Below are 21581 nucleotides of genomic sequence, written 5' to 3' on the forward strand. Positions count from 1 at the left end.
TGGGGTAAACTGTGCCCCCTCCCCAGGTCTTCCCCCTCCTGCCCCCTCCCTCCGTCTGTGTCTGGGTTACACTGCGCCCCCTCCCTCCGTCCGTGTCTGGGTTACACTGCGCCCCCTCCCTCCGTCCGTGACTGGGTTACACTGCGCCCCTTCCCTCCGTCCGTGTCTGGGTTACACTGCGCCCCTTCCCTCCGTCCGTGACTGGGTTACACTGCGCCCCCTCCCTCCGTCCGTGTCTGGGTTACACTGCGCCCCCTCCCTCCGTCCGTGTCTGGGTTACACTGCGCCCCTTCCCTCCGTCCGTGTCTGGGTTACACTGCGCCCCTTCCCTCCGTCCGTGACTGGGTTACACTGCGCCCCCTCCCTCCGTCCGTGTCTGGGTTACACTGCGCCCCCTCCCTCCGTCCGTGACTGGGTTACACTGCGCCCCTTCCCTCCGTCCGTGTCTGGGTTACACTGCGCCCCTTCCCTCCGTCCGTGACTGGGTTACACTGCGCCCCTTCCCTCCGTCCGTGTCTGGGTTACACTGCGCCCCCTCCCTCCGTCCGTGTCTGGGTTACACTGCGCCCCCTCCCTCCGTCCGTGTCTGGGTTACACTGCGCCCCCTCCCTCCGTCCGTGTCTGGGTTACACTGCGCCCCCTCTCCCTCCCTCCCTCCTCACCTCTTGGACATGTCCCAGACCCGGATACTCTTGTCCTCCGAGTTACTGAGGATCAGCTCCTGCCGTGGGTGGAAGACAGCACACGACACGTTGTTGTAGTGACCACGGCACGTGTCTACCTCCCAGGCCTTCGAGTCTGACACACAAACACAAGAGGACACAGCACGGCACGGGGGTCAGACTGGTATACACACTGGCACTGCCAGGTAGGCACACTGCACCAGGTCCCGGGGGGAGGAACAGACAGAGAGCGAGAGAGGGGGACGGACAGAGCGAGAGACACGAAGAGCGAGAGAGGGGGACGGACAGAGCGAGAGACACGAAGAGCGAGAGAGGGGGACGGACAGAGCGAGAGAGGGGGACGGACAGAGCGAGAGAGGGGGACGGACAGAGCGAGAGAGGGGGACGGACAGAGCGAGAGAGGGGGACGGACAGAGCGAGAGAGGGGGACGGACAGAGCGAGAGAGGGGGACGGACAGAGCGAGAGAGGGGGACGGACAGAGCGAGAGAGGGGGACGGACAGAGCGAGAGAGGGGGACGGACAGAGCGAGAGAGGGGGACGGACAGAGCGAGAGAGGGGGACGGACAGAGCGAGAGAGACGAAGAGCGAGAGAGACGAAGAGCGAGAGAGACGAAGAGCGAGAGAGACGAAGAGCGAGAGAGACGAAGAGCGAGAGAGACGAAGAGCGAGAGAGACGAAGAGCGAGAGAGACGAAGAGCGAGAGAGACGAAGAGCGAGAGAGACGAAGAGCGAGAGAGACGAAGAGCGAGAGAGACGAAGAGCGAGAGAGACGAAGAGCGAGAGAGACGAAGAGCGAGAGAGACGAAGAGCGAGAGAGACGAAGAGCGAGAGAGACGAAGAGCGAGAGAGACGAAGAGCGAGAGAGACGAAGAGCGAGAGAGACGAAGAGCGAGAGAGACGAAGAGCGAGAGAGACGAAGAGCGAGAGAGACGAAGAGCGAGAGAGACGAAGAGCGAGAGAGACGAAGAGCGAGAGAGACGAAGAGCGAGAGAGACGAAGAGCGAGAGAGACGAAGAGCGAGAGAGACGAAGAGCGAGAGAGACGAAGAGCGAGAGAGACGAAGAGCGAGACAGAGACGAAGAGCGAGACAGAGACGAAGAGCGAGACAGAGACTGAGACTGAGACAGAGAGCGAGAGCGCGTGTGCGCACGAGCAGGACAAAGAGCGGAAGAGGGGAAGGGGGAGGCAGGGAAAGGGGATCGGATACAAAAGTGGGGAGAAAGGAGGGAGGGCTTAGAGAATACAAGGCAGAGCGCGCGAGGGAGGAGGATACTGAGGGAGACTGGAGGAGAGAGTATCAGTCAGGGCGTGAGCAGTAAGAGGGCGAGGACTCACTCACCGTTCATCCGCCAGATCTTGACCTGCCGGTCGTCCGCTCCCGACACGATCAGGGGCATGCTGGGATGGAAAGCTGCCCAGTTGACACCTCGATCATGGCCCTATCGGGAGAACGGTGGGGAAGAGAAAGACCCAGGGGTTCAGTGTGACCAGACTGCACTCACCCCAGGCACAGCAAGGGGGGGCAAAGGGAGAAAACATGGGAGGCTGCAAGGGGAACCGTCTCGGTGTACCGACTGACTCAGATATGGCTCTTCCATTGAGTGTGTTTGGTTAGGTTTGCGTTTTCGACAACTCTTCTACGTGTTGGCGTCGAATTGGCTTCAACGCTAACGGCCAAGTGTGGAAGAATGCGGGTCAGTTTGTAAAGAGCACACCTTGACACTATTTTGGATTGCGGGCTGAAATGGGAAAAAGCAACGTTTGGAAATCGAACAATTGCTGAAAGACGGGCGCACTTATTCAACGCTCGTTGTCGGGACTGTTTACACAGCTGCTTGGTGGGAGAATCCTGGTTTCCAGGGCAGGCTGGAGACAAGGGCCGTGCACAAATGGACACAACTTGGACTGGCAACGGACAGCCGATGGGTCTGTGGAGCGCTGTCCATCACCCATTTTGGCAGACGCACCTTTCGATCCAGCAACTGCTCTGCCCAGGACCATCACAATCCGCAGAGAGCTGGCCACAACACAGCCCAGCCGGTCACACAAGTCAACCTTCTCTCCGCTGACTGCATCTACACTCTTTCTCCCCCACCCCGGTTGCGATCCCTTCCAACCTCGGATACAAAAGCTTGAATACATGGGCCAACTGATGCTGAATGGGCTGCTCAAATTTGAAATGTCATGCTCGTTTCGGTCTCCGTGCACCTTCTACGCAGCCGTAACATTATATTCCCCGTCCTGTTCTGGTACCCGAATGCACCAACTATAGTATGGTGTGCATGCCAAACCAAACTTTTCACTGTACCTCGGTACGTGTGACAAGAATAAATCCAGTCAAAGGGCCAGCTGAGCAAACCTGGGGACATGGACCACCCAACTGCTTTCCCGGTCTTTCCCTCCATCCACAACACCCTTTCTTTTCGGTCTGTCTGTCTGTACATGCAGATTAGGGAGAGGTTCCAAGTGGGTTAATGAGTTTTAACGAGTAGGGTTATATGTGGAAGGTTCATAACGGTTTACCGCCAACTATTTGCTACAAATTAGAGGAGACTAGATTCCCGACAGTATGCAAACTGGCCCTTCAGCCCAACAAGTGCACAACGACCCTCTGAAGAGTTACCCACCCAGACCCATTTCCCTACCATATACTTTAACCCAGCCTAACACACCGGGTAATTGAGCATGGCCAATCCAGCCTAACCTGCACATCCCTGAACACTATGGGTAATTTAGCATGACCAATCCATCCTAACCTACACATCCCTGAACACTGTGGGTAATTTAGCATGGCCAATCCACCCTAACCTACACATCCCTGAGCACTATGGGTAATTTAGCATGGCCAATCCACCCTCACCTACACATCCCTGAGCACTATGGGTAATTTAGCATGGCCAATCCACCCTAACCTGCACATCCCTGAGCACTATGGGTAATTTAGCATGGCCAATCCACCCTCACCTACACATCCCTGAACACTATGGGGTAATTTAGCATGGCTAATCCACCCTAACCTACACATCCCTGTGCACTATGGGTAATTTAGCACAGCGAATCCACCCGAACCTGCACCTCTTTGGACAGTGGAAGGAAACCCACGCAGACACGGGGAGAGTGCACAAACTCCACACAGACAGTCTACCAAGGTGGGACTCGAACCTGGATCCCCGGCGCCGTGAGGCAGCAGTAATTTGTGGTAACGAGGAACCCTGGTTCCTGTAGGCCTGGGCCTGAAGTATAAATTGGGCGATTCCGCGTCCTTCCGAAACTCCTTGGGTTTCTGGGATGACAGCAGGGCTGGACTTCCCGCAGCCATGCCCGAGCGAGGTGTGACATATTTCGCGGCGCGATGATGGGAACGCTTACCTCCAGAACGTGTTTGACCACCGCGTCGGTGGTCCCAAAGAGGTCGACACCAGAGATCCCGCGCACGTCGCTCTCCACCGCCCCGGGAGATAGGTTCTTCTTCCTGAGACCTGGAGGGAGGAGGGACAACACACGCGGTGAGGAGAGATGGGAGACAGGGCGTGTGGGGGAGAGCGAGCACCCGAGACAGACGCAGAGAGACTTCCCCCAGCCCCCCGTCTGCTTGATCCGTTCCCAACTCTCTGCGGACTCTGCGTCTTCCGCGTTCGCCTTCCCATCAATTCTTGGCGCCACCTGACACAAACCCTCGACCCGCAGTCCGAGCAGTAACACTCACCCTAACCCGAACCCTCCTGAGCGCCAGCCTCAACCCGAACAGCCAGATCATGAACCTCAGCCCTAGCATTACCTGGGTGGCACACTCTTCGAGGGTCAGTGTGAACTCCCTGGGCTGAATGGCCTGCTCCCACCGTGCGGGGATTCTATCAGCACCTCCCCCCCCCTCCATACTTTCTCCGCAGTAAATGCCCTGCTCCTGACACTGTGGCCTCAGCTGGTTAAACAGCTGCCTGAAGCAGCCTCCATCACCACCCCCCCCGCCCCCAGCTCAGCAGCGCAACGGCAGCTCACCGGAAATGTCCCAGACCCGGACGGTCTGGTCGAGACTAGCCGAGACGACCAGGTCCTCAGACGGGTGGAACTGGGCACACATCACGTAGTGGTTATGTCCGGTCAGCACACTGCAACGGGCGGGGGAGTCCGAGAGCAAGGGGCAGGATGGGGCAGGGTATGGAGAGAACGCAGGGGCCGAGCAGGTCGAAGTGAGAGGGAAAGGGATGGGGTGGTGAGGGACATAGAAAAGGGCAGAGGGATGAGGGAAAGGGGGCAAAGGGAGGGAGGGGATGAGCGAGTAAGTGAGTCAGACAGGCACACAGAGAGAGAGAAAAGCACAGAAAGAGAAAGAGTAAGAGTAAGAGTGAGAGAGAGAGACACACAGACAGACAGACAGACAGACAGACAGACAGACAAAGAGAGAGAGAGAGAGAGAGAGAGACAGACAAAGAAACAGAGAAGAGAAAGAGACACACTCACCCACAAAGAGAGAGAGACAGAGAGAAAGAGACACAGAGAGGTTTTGGGAGGAGGCAGGGAACAAGAAAGGGATGGGGACACGAGAAGACAGAGAAGTGTCCGAGGGGCAAAGAAGGGAAACAGAGGGGATTGAGAGGGTGGGAGAAGGAAGGGAAAGGAGTCCAGGGAGGAACAGGGCAAGAAGGGGTGAGGGGCAGAGAGAGAGATGACAAACATATCAGAATACATTTCCAAAACAAACCCAGCTGACGGTGTTCCCATGCTACTGGCTCCCAGCTGTCCTCGCTCCCTCCCTTCCACAATGACCTCCACTCGGACTCTGGGATCAGCCCTCGTACACACCAACAGTCAACCCATTGACCTCAGATCCCCGGAGCTCCCAAACCCACTCCAGTCAAATCCCACCAACCAGCAAGCTACCCCAACTCCCATAACTTACCAGACACATGTCCTGGACTGCCAATTCCAAATTCGGATAGTTTGATCATCGGAAGCACTCAGGATCCATGGATATTCCTGTTGGGAAGATTAAACCAATTTATTCCCATTCCTGTGGGGAGAACTCTCATTTAGACCACACTTGGAGCACCGTGCACAGTTCTGGTCTCTGTATCCCTCAGTTAGACCACACTTGGAGCACCGTGTACAGTTCTGGTCTCCGTATCCCTCAGTTAGACCACACTTGGAGCACCGTGCACAGTTCTGGTCTCCGTATCCCTCAGTTGGACCACACTCGGAGCACCGTGCACAGTTCTGGTCTCTATATCCCTCAGTAAGACCACACTTGGAGCACCGTGCACAGTTCTGGTCTCCGTATCCCTCAGTTAGACCACACTTGGAGCACCGTACACAGTTCTGGTCTCCGTATCCCTCAGTTAGACCACACTCGGAGCACCGTACACAGTTCTGGTCTGTGTATCTCTAGACTCTTTCCCCCCCACACCAAATGAAACTCACATGATGAAAGAAGGTGGTGCGGATGTAATCCAGGTGACCGAGCAGGGTGAAGAGGCATCGTCGGAGTTTATAGTTCCACACCTAAACAAGACGGACAGACATTTCAACAACGCTGAACGAAGAGCAACTCAAAAGATTCACTCTGAAGACAAGAGCTCCCCAGGAGCCTGTCACAACACAGAAACCGCCAAAACTCACCTTAATCTTGTAGTCATCACCGCCAGAGACAAACAGGGGCTGCTGCTCATGGAAATCGATCCCTCGGACAGGCCCTGCAGATGGGAGAGAGGGTCAGAGTGTGGGAAACACATGCACCGGACAGGGGGAGAGCGGTCACGTTTAACCCCCTGTCTCAAACCCCCACCCCACCATCCGAGCGGAAACCGCTCCCACGCCCTCGTCCCACTCCAACACCCCCCCCACCGACCTCCCTCGCAATGTGACAACCGAGCTGATCATCCAAACCGCTCACCGTCATGTTCATCGAATTTATCAATCAGGGTGCACATGCGATAGTCCCAGAGCTGCACCACACCATTGTGCAGACTGGCCAGGATCCAGGGCCGTTTCGGGTGGAAGCTCAGTCCTATCGGGACGAAGGAACAAGTGGTTAGACAGATCCTCACTCCCAGGGTATCTGTTATTCTGTGTATAACCCACCCTGAACCCCTCGATTAGATTCCAGTCTGTAACTCTCTCCCGGGGTATCTGTTATTCTGTATATAACCCACCCTGAACCCCTCGATTAGATTCTAGCTTTCTCCTGGAGGGTGATTTTGCATCATTGCCTCACCTTTGACCCGAGCAGACTTGGTCTCGAACTTTGTTAGCATGTCTCTGAAGGTCAGGGCACTGTCGGTGACTGCCTGGAGGGGGGAGTGAAAGGGAAATTGGTTGATCAGATTCCCCTTCGAGGCAAAGCGCCACATTCCAACATATTCCATATATATATATTTACCAACCCCCTGTACCCCTATATATTAATGAACACACACATATTTATAGATATTTACCCCCCCGTACCCCTACATATTAATGAACACACACATATTTATATATATTTACACCCCCGTACCCCTACATATTATTGGACACACACATATTTATATATATTTACACCCCCCAGTACCCCTACATATTAATGGACACACACATATTTATATATATTTACACCCCCGTACCCCTACATATTATTGGACACACACATATTTATATATATTTACTCCCCCCAGTACCCCTACATATTAATGGACACACACATATTTATATATATTTACACCCCCGTACCCCTACATATTATTGGACACACACATATTTACCCCCGTACCCCTACATATTAATGAACACACACACATATATATATTTAACCGCCCCGTACCCCTACATATTAAAGAACGCACACATATTTATATATATTTACCCCCCCTGTACCCCTACATATTAATGAACGCACACACATTTATATATATTTACACCCCAGTACCCCTACATATTAATGAACACACACATATTTATATATATTTACCCCCCAGTACCCCTACATATTAATGAACACACACACATATTTATATATATTTACCCCCCCCCGTACCCCTACATATTAATGAACACACACACATATTTATATATATTTACACCCCCATACCCCTACATATTAATGAACACACACATATTTATATATATTTACCCCCCCGTACGCCTATATATTAATGAACACACACATATTTATATATATTTACACCCCCCTGTACCCCTACATGTTAATGAACACACACATATTTATATATATTTCCCCCCCCGTACCCCGACATATTAATGAACACACACATATTTATATATATTTACCCCCCCGTCCCCCTATATATTAATGAACACACACATATTTATATATATTTACACCCCCCTGTACCCCTACATGTTAATGAACACACACATATTTATATATATTTCCCCCCCGTACCCCGACATATTAATGAACACTCACATATTTATATATATTTACCCCCCCGTACCCCTACATATTAATGAACACACACATATTTATATATATTTACACCCCCCCTGTACCCCTACATATTAATGAACACACACATATTTATATATATTTACACCCCCCTGTACCCCTACATATTAATGAACATATATATTTATATATATTTACCCCCCTGTACCCCTACATATTAATGAACATATATATTTATATATATTTACACCCCCCTGTACCCCTACATATTAATGAACACACACATATTTATATATATTTACACCCCCGTACCCCTATATATTAATGAACACACACATATTTATATATATTACCCCCCTGTACCCCTACATATTAATGGACATATATATTTATATATATTTACCTCCCCCCGTAACCCTACATATTAATGAACATATATATTTATATATATTACCCCCCCCATACCCCTACATATTAATGAATGCACATACATATTTATATATATTTACCCCCCCTGTACCCCTACATATTAATGAACATATATATTTATATATATTACCCCCCCTGTACCCCTACATATTAATGAACACACACATATTTATATATATTTCCCCCCCGTACCCCTACATATTAATGAACATATATATTTATATATATTACCCCCCCTGTACCCCTACATATTAATGAACACACACATATTTATAGATATTTACCCCCCCGTACCCCTACATATTAATGAACACACACACATATTTATATATATTTACACCCCCCTGTACCCCTACATATTAATGAACACACACATATTTATATATATTCCCCCCCCGTACCCCTACATATTAATGAACACACATATTTATATATATTTACACCCCCCTGTACCCCTACATATTAATGAACACACACATATTTATATATATTTACACCCCCGTACCCCTATATATTAATGAACACACACATATTTATATATATTACCCCCCTGTACCCCTACATATTAATGGACATATATATTTATATATATTTACCTCCCCCCGTACCCCTACATATTAATGAACATATATATTTATATATATTACCCCCCCCGTACCCCTACATATTAATGAATGCACATACATATTTATATATATTTACCCCCCCTGTACCCCTACATATTAATGAACATATATATTTATATATATTACCCCCCCTGTACCCCTACATATTAATGAACACACACATATTTATATATATTTCCCCCCCGTACCCCTACATATTAATGAACATATATATTTATATATATTACCCCCCCTGTACCCCTACATATTAATGAACACACACATATTTATAGATATTTACCCCCCCGTACCCCTACATATTAATGAACACACACACATATTTATATATATTTACACCCCCCTGTACCCCTACATATTAATGAACACACACATATTTATATATATTCCCCCCCCGTACCCCTACATATTAATGAACACACATATTTATATATATTTACACCCCCCTGTACCCCTACATATTAATGAACACACACATATTTATATATATTTACCCCCCCATACCCCTACATATTAATGAACACACACATATTTATATATATTTACCCCCCCCGTACCCCTACATATTAATGAACACACACATATTTATATATATTTACCCCCCCCGTACCCCTACATATTAATGAACACACACATATTTATATATATTTACCCCCCCCGTACCCCGACATATTAATGAACACACATATTTATATATATTTACCCCCCCGTACCCCTACATATTAATGAACACACACATATTTATATATATTTACACCCCCCCGTACCCCTACATATTAATGAACACACACATATTTATATATATTTACACCCCCCTGTACCCTTACATATTAATGAACACTCACATATTTATATATATTTACACCCCCCTGTACCCCTACATATTAATGAACACACACGTACTTATATATATTTACCCCCCCCCCGTACCCCTACATATTAATGAACACACACATATTTATATATATTTACCCCCCCCGTACCGCTACATATTAATGAACACTCACATATTGATATATATTTACATCCCCCTGTACCCCTACATATTAATGAACACTCACACATTTATATATATTTACACCCCCCTGTACCCCTACATATTAATGAACACACACGTATTTATATATATTTACCCCCCCCGTACCCCTACATATTAATGAACACACACATATTTATATATATTTACCCCCCCCGTACCCCTACATATTAATGAACACTCACATATTTATATATATTTACACCCCCCTGTACCCCTACATATTAATGAACACTCACATATTTACATATATATTTACCCCCCCGTACCCCTACATATGAATGAACACACATATTTATATATATTTACACCCCCGTACCCCTACATATTAATGAACACTCACATATTTATATATATTTATCCCCCCCCGTACCCCTACATATTAATGAACACACATATTTATATATATTTACACCCCCGTACCCCTACATATTAATGAACACTCACATATTTATATATATTTACCCCCCCCCGTACCCCTACATATTAATGAACACACACATATTTATATATATTTACCCCCCCCCCGTACCCCTACATATTAATGAACACACACATATTTATATATATTTACACCCCCATACCCCTACATATTAATGAACACACACATATTTATATATATTTACACCCCCATACCCCTACATATTAATGAACACACACACATTTATATATATTAACCCCCCCGTACCCCTATATATTAATGAACACACACATATTTATATATATTTACACGCCCCTGTACCCATACATGTTAATGAACACACACATATTTATATATATTTCCCCCCCGTACCCCTACATATTAATGAACACTCACATATTTATATATATTTACCCCCCCGTACCCCTACATATTAATGAACACACACATATTTATATATATTTACCCCCCCCGTACCCCTACATATTAATGAACACACACATATTTATATATATTTACCCCCCCGTACCCCTACATATTAATGAACACACACATATTTATATATATTTACACCCCCATACCCCTACATATTAATGAACACACACATATTTATATATATTTACCCCCCCGTACCCCTACATATAAATGAACACACACATATTTATATATATTTACACCCCCCCTGTACCCCTACATATTAATGAACACACACACATATTTATAGATATTTACCCCCCCCGTACCCCTACATATTAATGAACACACACATATTTATATATATTTACCCCCCCCCCGTACCCCTACATATTAATGAACACACACATATTTATATTTATTTACCCCCCCCCGTACCCCTACATATTAATGAACACACACATATTTATATATATTTACACCCCCCTGTACCCCTACATATTAATGAACACTCACATATTTATATATATTTACACCCCCCTGTACCCCTACATATTAATGAACACACACATATTTATATATATTTACACCCCCCCGTACCCCTACATATTAATGAACACTCACATATTCATATATATATTTACACCCCCCCTGTACCCCTACATATTAATGAACACTCACATATTTACATATATATTTACCCCCCCGTACCCCTACATATTAATGAACACACATATTTATATATATTTACACCCCCGTACCCCTACATATGAACACTCACATATTTATATATATTTACCCCCCCCCGTACCCCTACATATTAATGAACACACACATATTTATGTATATTTACCCCCCCGTACCCCTACATATTAATGAACACACACATATTTATATATATTTACACCCCCATACCCCTACATATTAATGAACACACACATATTTATATATATTTACCCCCCCGTACCCCTACATATTAATGAACACACACATATTTATATATATTTACACGCCCCTGTACCCATACATGTTAATGAACACACACATATTTATATATATTTCCCCGCCCGTACCCCTACATATTAATGAACACTCACATATTTATATATATTTACCCCCCCGTACCCCTACATATTAATGAACACACACATATTTATATATATTTACCCCCCCGTACCCCTACATATTAATGAACACACACATATTTATATATATTTACACCCCCCTGTACCCCTACATATTAATGAACACACACATATTTATATATATTTACCCCCCCGTACCCCTACATATTAATGAACACACACATATTTATATATATTTACACCCCCCTGTACCCCTACATATTAATGAACACACACATATTTATATATATTTACCCCCCCGTACCCCTACATATTAATGAACACACACATATTTATATATATTTACCCCCCCGTACCCCTACATATTAATGAACACACACATATTTATATATATTTACCCCCCCGTACCCCTACATATTAATGAACACACACATATTTATATATATTTGTACCCCCCCGTACCCCTACATATTAATGAACACACACATATTTATATATATTTACCCCCCCCGTACCCCTACATATTAATGAACACTCACATATTTATATATATTTACCCCCCCGTACCCCTACATATTAATGAACACACACATATTTATATATATTTACCCCCCCCCCGTACCCCTACATATTAAGGAACACACACATATTTATATATATTTACGCCCCCGTACCCCTACATATTAATGAACACTCACATATTTATATATATTAACCCCCCCGTACACCTACATATTAATGAACACACACATATTTATATATATTTACCCCCCCGTACCCCTACATATTAATGAACACACACATATTTATATATATTTACACCCCCCCTGTACCCCTACATATTAATGAACACACACACATATTTATAGATATTTACCCCCCCGTACACCTACATATTAATGAACACACACATATTTATATCTATTTACCCCTCCGTACCCCTACATATTAATGAACACACACATATTTATATATATTTACACCCCCATACCCCTACATATTAATGAACACACACATATTTATATATATTTACCCCCCCGTACCCCTACATATTAATGAACACACACATATTTATATATATTTACACGCCCCTGTACCCATACATGTTAATGAACACACACATATTTATATATATTTCCCCGCCCGTACCCCTACATATTAATGAACACTCACATATTTATATATATTTACCCCCCCGTACCCCTACATATTAATGAACACACACATATTTATATATATTTACCCCCCCGTACCCCTACATATTAATGAACACACACATATTTATATATATTTACACCCCCCTGTACCCCTACATATTAATGAACACACACATATTTATATATATTTACCCCCCCCGTACCCCTACATATTAATGAACACACACATATTTATATATATTTACACCCCCCTGTACCCCTACATATTAATGAACACACACATATTTATATATATTTACCCCCCCGTACCCCTACATATTAATGAACACACACATATTTATATATATTTACCCCCCCGTACCCCTACATATTAATGAACACACACATATTTATATATATTTACCCCCCCGTACCCCTACATATTAATGAACACACACATATTTATATATATTTGTACCCCCCCGTACCCCTACATATTAATGAACACACACATATTTATATATATTTACCCCCCCCTGTACCCCTACATATTAATGAACACTCACATATTTATATATATTTACCCCCCCGTACCCCTACATATTAATGAACACACACATATTTATATATATTTACCCCCCCCCCCCGTACCCCTACATATTAAGGAACACACACATATTTATATATATTTACGCCCCCGTACCCCTACATATTAATGAACACTCACATATTTATATATATTAACCCCCCCGTACACCTACATATTAATGAACACACACATATTTATATATATTTACCCCCCCGTACCCCTACATATTAATGAACACACACATATTTATATATATTTACACCCCCCCTGTACCCCTACATATTAATGAACACACACACATATTTATAGATATTTACCCCCCCGTACACCTACATATTAATGAACACACACATATTTATATCTATTTACCCCTCCGTACCCCTACATATTAATGAACACACACATATTTATATATATTTACACCCCGCCCGTACCCCTACATATTAATGAACACACACACATATTTATATATATTTACCCCCCCATACCCCGACATATTAATGAACACACACATATTTATATATATTTACACCCCCCCGTACCCCTACATATTAATGAACACACACATATTTATATATATTTACCCCCCCGTACCCCTACATATTAATGAACACACAATTTATATATATTTACACCCCCCCGTACCCCTACATATTAATGAACACACACATATTTATATATATTTACACCCCCCGTACCCCTACATATTAATGAACACACACATATTTATATATATTTACACCCCCCCATACCCCTACATATTAATGAACACACACATATTTATATATATTTACACCCCCCCGTACCCCTACATATTAATGAACACACACCTATTTATATATATTCCCCCCCCCGTACCCCTACATATTAATGAACACACACATATTTATATATATTTACACCCCCCTGTACCCCTACATATTAATGAACACACACATATTTATATATATTTACCCCCCCCATACCCCTACATATTAATGAACACACATTTATATATATTTACACCCCCCTGTACCCCTACATATTAATGAACACACACATATTTATATATATTTCCCCCCCCGTACCCCTACATATTAATGAACACACACATATTTATATATATTTACCCCCCCCGTACCCCTACATATTAATGAACACACACATATTTATATATATTTACACCCCCCCGTACCCCTACATATTAATGAACACTCACATATTTATATATATTTACACCCCCCTGTACCCCTACATATTAATGAACACTCACATATTTACATATATATTTACCCCCCGTACCCCTAGATATTAATGAACACACATATTTATATATATTTACACCCCCGTACCCCTACATATTAATGAACACTCACATATTTATATATATTTACCCCCCCCGTACCCCTACATATTAATGAACACACACATATTTATATATATTTACACCCCCATACCCCTACATATTAAAGAACACACACATATTTATATATATTTACCCCCCCGTACCCCTATATATTAATGAACACACACATATTTATATATATTTACACCCCCCTGTACCCATACATGTTAATGAACACACACATATTTATATATATTTCCCCCCCCGTACCCCTACATATTAATGAACACTCACATATTTATATATATTTACCCCCCCCGTACCCCTACATATTAATGAACATATATATTTATATATATTACCCCCCCTGTACCCCTACATATTAATGAACACACACACATATTTATATATATTTACCCCCCCCGTACCCCTACATATTAATGAACATATATATTTATATATATTACCCCCCCCGTACCCCTACATATTAATGAACACACACATATTTATATATATTTACCCCCCCGTACCCCTACATATTAATGAACACACACATATTTATATATATTTACCCCCCCGTACCCCTACATATTAATGAACACACACATATTTATATATATATTTACCCCCCCCCCTGTACCCCTACATATTAATGAACACACACATATTTATATATATTTACACCCACCTGTACCCCTACATATTAATGAACACACATATTTATATATATTTGTACCCCCCCCGTACCCCTCCATATTAATGAACACACACATATTTATGTATATTTACCCCCCCCGTACCCCTACATATTAATGAACACTCACATATTTATATATATTTACCCCCCCCGTACCCCTACATATTAATGAACATATATATTTATATATATTTACCCCCCCCGTACCCCTACATATTAATGAACATATATATTTATATATATTTACCCCCCCCGTACCCCTACATATTAATGAACATATATATTTATATATATTACCCCCCGTACCCCTACATATTAATGAACATATATATTTATATATATTCCCCCCCCCATACCCCTACATATTAATGAATGCACATACATATTTATATATATTTACCCCCCCCATACGCCTACATATTAATGAACATATATATTTATATATATTACCCCCCCTGTACCCCTACATATTAATGAACACACACACATATTTATATATATTTACCCCCCCGTACCCCTACATATTAATGAACATATATATTTATATATATTACCCCCCCCTGTACCCCTACATATTAATGAACACACACATATGTATAGATATTTACACACCCCCGTACCCCTACATATTAATGAACACACACATATTTATATATATTTACCCCCCCCGTACCCCTACATATTAATGAACACACACATATTTATATATATTTACCCCCCTGTACCCCTACATATTAATGAACACACACATATTTATATATATTTACCCCCCTGTACCCCTACATATTAATGAACACACATATTTATATATATTTACCCCCCCCGTACCCCTACATATTAATGAACACACACATATTTATATATATTGACACCCCCGTACCCCTACATATTAATGAACACACACATATTTATATATATTTACCCCCCCCGTACCCCTACATATTAATGAACACACACATATTTATATATATTTACCCCCCCCTGTATCCCTACATATTAATGAACACACACATATTTATATATATTTACCCCCCCGTACCCCTACATATTAATGAACACACACATATTTATATATATTTACCCCCCCTGTACCCCTACATATTAATGAACACACACATATTTATATATATTTACCCCCCCCTGTACCCCTACATATCAATGAACACACACATATTTATATATATTTCCACCCCCCTGTACCCCTACATATTAATGAACACACACATATTTATATATATTTACACCCCCCCCGTACCCCTACATATTAATGAACACACACGTATTTATATATATTTACCCCCCCCGTACCCCTACATATTAATGAACACACACGTATTTATATATATTTACCCCCCCCGTACCCCTACATATTAATGAACACACACATATTTATATATATTTACCCCCCCGTACCCCTACATATTAATGAACACACACGTATTTATATATATTTACCCCGCCCGTACCCCTACATATTAATGAACACACACGTATTTATATATATTTACACCCCCCTGTACCCCTACATATTAATGAACACACACATATTTATATATATTTACACCCCCCCCGTACCCCTACATATTAATGAACACACACATATTTATATATATTTACACCCCCGTACCCCTACATATTAATGAACACACACATATTTATATATATTTACACCCCCCCGTACCCCTACATATTAATGAACACACACATATTTATATATATTGACACCCCCGTACCCCTACATATTAATGAATACATACATATTTATATATATTTACACCCCCGTACCCCTACATATTAATGAACACACACATATTTATATATATTTACATCCCCCCGTACCCCTACATATTAATGAACACACACATATTTATATATATTTACACCCCCCCCGTACCCCTACATATTAATGAACACACACATATTTATATATATTTACACCCCCATACCCCTACATATTAATGAACACACACATATTTATATATATTTACCCCCCCGTACCCCTACATATTAATGAACACACACATATTTATATATATTTACACCCCCCCTGTACCCCTACATATTAATGAACATATATATTTATATATATTTACCCCCCCGTACCCCTACATATTAATGAACACACACATATTTATATATATTTACACCCCCCTGTACCCCTACATATTAATGAACACACACATATTTATATATATTTACACCCCCCCGTACCCCTACATATTAATGAACACACACATATTTATATATATTTACACCCTCCCGTACCCCTACATATTAATGAACACTCACATATTTATATATATTTACACCCCCGTACCCCTACATATTAATGAACATATATATTTACCCCCCCCGTACCCCTACATATTAATGAACATATATATTTATATATATTTACACCTCCCAGTACCCCTACATATTAATGAACATATATATTTATATATATTTACCCCCCCCCCCCCGTACCCCTACATATTAATGAACATATATATTTATATATATTTACCCCCCCGTACCCCTACATATTAATGAACACACACGTATTTATATATATTTACACCCTCCCGTACCCCTACATATTAATGAACACTCTCATATTTATATATATTTACACCCCCGTACCCCTACATATTAATGAACATATATATTTATATATATTTACCCCCCCCGTACCCCTACATATTAATGAACATATATATTTATATATATTTACACCTCCCAGTACCCCTACATATTAATGAACATATATATTTATATATATTTACCCCCCCGTACCCCTACATATTAATGAACATATATATTTATATATATTTACCCCCCCCGTACCCCTACATATTAATGAACATATATATTTATATATATTTACCCCCCTGTACCCCTACATATTAATGAACATATATATTTATATATATTTACCCCCCTGTACCCCTACATATTAATGAACACACACATATTTATATATATTTACCCCCCCGTACCCCTACATATTAATGAACATATATATTTATATATATTTACCCCCCTGTACCCCTACATATTAATGAACATATATATTTATATATATTTACCCCCCCGTACCCCTACATATTAATGAACACACACATATTTATATATATTTACCCCCCCCGTACCCCTACATATTAATGAACATATATATTTATATATATTTACCCCCCGTACCCCTACATATTAATGAACATATATATTTATATATATTTACCCCCCGTACCCCTACATATTAATGAACATATATATTTATATATATTTCCCCCCCCGTACCCCTACATATTAATGAACATATATATTTATATATATTTCCCCCCCCTGTACCCCTACATATTAATGAACATATATATTTATATATATTTACCCCCCCGTACCCCTACATATTAATGAACATATATATTTATATATATTTACCCCCCCGTACCCCTACATATTAATGAACATATATATTTATATATATTTCCCCCCCCGTACCCCTACATATTAATGAACATATATATTTATATATATTTCCCCCCCCGTACCCCTACATATTAATGAACATATATATTTATATATATTTCCCCCCCCTGTACCCCTACATATTAATGAACATATATATTTATATATATTTACACCTCCCAGTACCCCTACATATTAATGAACATATATATTTATATATATTTACCCCCCCCGTACCCCTACATATTAATGAACATATATATTTATATATATTTACCCCCCCGTACCCCTACATATTAATGAACACACACGTATTTATATATATTTACACCCTCCCGTACCCCTACATATTAATGAACACTCACATATTTATATATATTTACACCTCCCAGTACCCCTACATATTAATGAACATATATATTTATATATATTTACCCCCCCCGTACCCCTACATATTAATGAACATATATATTTATATATATTTACCCCCCTGTACCCCTACATATTAATGAACATATATATTTATATATATTTACCCCCCTGTACCCCTACATATTAATGAACATATATATTTATATATATTTACCCCCCTGTACCCCTACATATTAATGAACATATATATTTATATATATTTACCCCCCTGTACCCCTACATATTAATGAACACACACATTTATATATATTTACCCCCCCGTACCCCTACATATTAATGAACATATATATTTATATATATTTACCCCCCCGTACCCCTACATATTAATGAACATATATATTTATATATATTTACCCCCCTGTACCCCTACATATTAATGAACATATATATTTATATATATTTACCCCCCCGTACCCCTACATATTAATGAACACACACATATTTATATATATTTACCCCCCCGTACCCCTACATATTAATGAACATATATATTTATATATATTTACCCCCCCGTACCCCTACATATTAATGAACATATATATTTATATATATTTATATATATTTACCCCCCCGTACCCCTACATATTAATGAACATATATATTTATATATATTTACCCCCCCGTACCCCTACATATTAATGAACATATATATTTATATATATTTCCCCCCCGTACCCCTACATATTAATGAACATATATATTTATATATATTTCCCCCCCTGTACCCCTACATATTAATGAACATATATATTTATATATATTTACCCCCCCGTACCCCTACATATTAATGAACATATATATTTATATATATTTCCCCCCCCCTGTACCCCTATATATTAATGAACATATATATTTATATATATTTACACCCCCCCTGTACCCCTATATATTAATGAACATATATATTTATATATATTTACACCCCCCCTGTACCCCTATATATTAATGAACATATATATTTATATATATTTACCCCCCCGTACCCCTACATATTAATGAACATATATATTTATATATATTTACCTCCCAGTACCCCTACATATTAATGAACATATATATTTATATATATTTACACCCCCCCTGTACCCCTATATATTAATGAACATATATATTTATATATATTTACCCCCCCGTACCCCTACATATTAATGAACATATATATTTATATATATTTACCTCCCAGTACCCCTACATATTAATGAACATATATATTTATATATATTTACACCCCCCCTGTACCCCTATATATTAATGAACATATATATTTATATATATTTACCCCCCCGTACCCCTACATATTAATGAACATATATATTTATATATATTTACCTCCCAGTACCCCTACATATTAATGAACATATATATTTATATATATTTACCTCCCAGTACCCCTACATATTAATGAACATATATATTTATATATAGTGATGTCAGTGTTGCCCCTCTGTGCCCACACCGGGGTGACTCTCCCTCACATTGATATATAACCCCAGTCCTCCTCTGTATCAGGTTATATATAAATGCAGCCCTTACCGCCTGGCTCTCTCTGTGTCTCTGTCTCTCCCTCTTCCGGGGGCCACGTCCCGACCGGAAGTCCCTCCAGACTCGCCGCCGGAAGTCACCTTGCGCCATGACGTCACCCCGTAACGCTGACGTCAACCCCCCCCCCCAACAACCGTCGGTGAGATATAACCTCACCCTTTCCCCTGGTCTCCGCCGAGCCGCGGTGTTGTGGTGTTGTTATGTGTTTTTTGTTTTGACTTACCCTTCGGGTCGACCCCGCCCCCGGGTGGTGACGTCACTCCCCCTGCACGCGTCACGTCCGCTCCTCCCGCCGCCGCCGGGCTGCCCGTCCGGAGTTCGCTTCCGGTTGAGGGGCCACT

General features: G+C 41.5%; 1 protein-coding gene across 1 annotated transcript; it reads right to left on the minus strand.

Annotated features, from left to right (window-relative positions):
• Window positions 1-638: 638 nt before the first annotated feature.
• Window positions 639-21345, minus strand: LOC140468465 (coatomer subunit alpha-like). Its single transcript, XM_072564554.1, has 10 exons — window positions 21232-21345; window positions 6896-6968; window positions 6575-6688; window positions 6301-6374; window positions 6103-6183; window positions 5585-5661; window positions 4684-4793; window positions 4054-4163; window positions 2024-2123; window positions 639-798 (listed from the first exon to the last, which is right to left on the minus strand). The coding sequence occupies exons 1-10, from the start codon at window positions 21328-21330 to the stop codon at window positions 659-661; spliced, it is 978 nt and encodes a 325-aa protein (XP_072420655.1). The 5' UTR covers window positions 21331-21345; the 3' UTR covers window positions 639-658.
• Between the last annotated feature and the right edge of the window lie 236 nt (window positions 21346-21581).

The sequence above is a fragment of the Chiloscyllium punctatum genome, chromosome 47 (assembly GCF_047496795.1).
Source record: "Chiloscyllium punctatum isolate Juve2018m chromosome 47, sChiPun1.3, whole genome shotgun sequence".
Classification (NCBI taxonomy): Eukaryota; Metazoa; Chordata; class Chondrichthyes; order Orectolobiformes; family Hemiscylliidae; genus Chiloscyllium; species Chiloscyllium punctatum.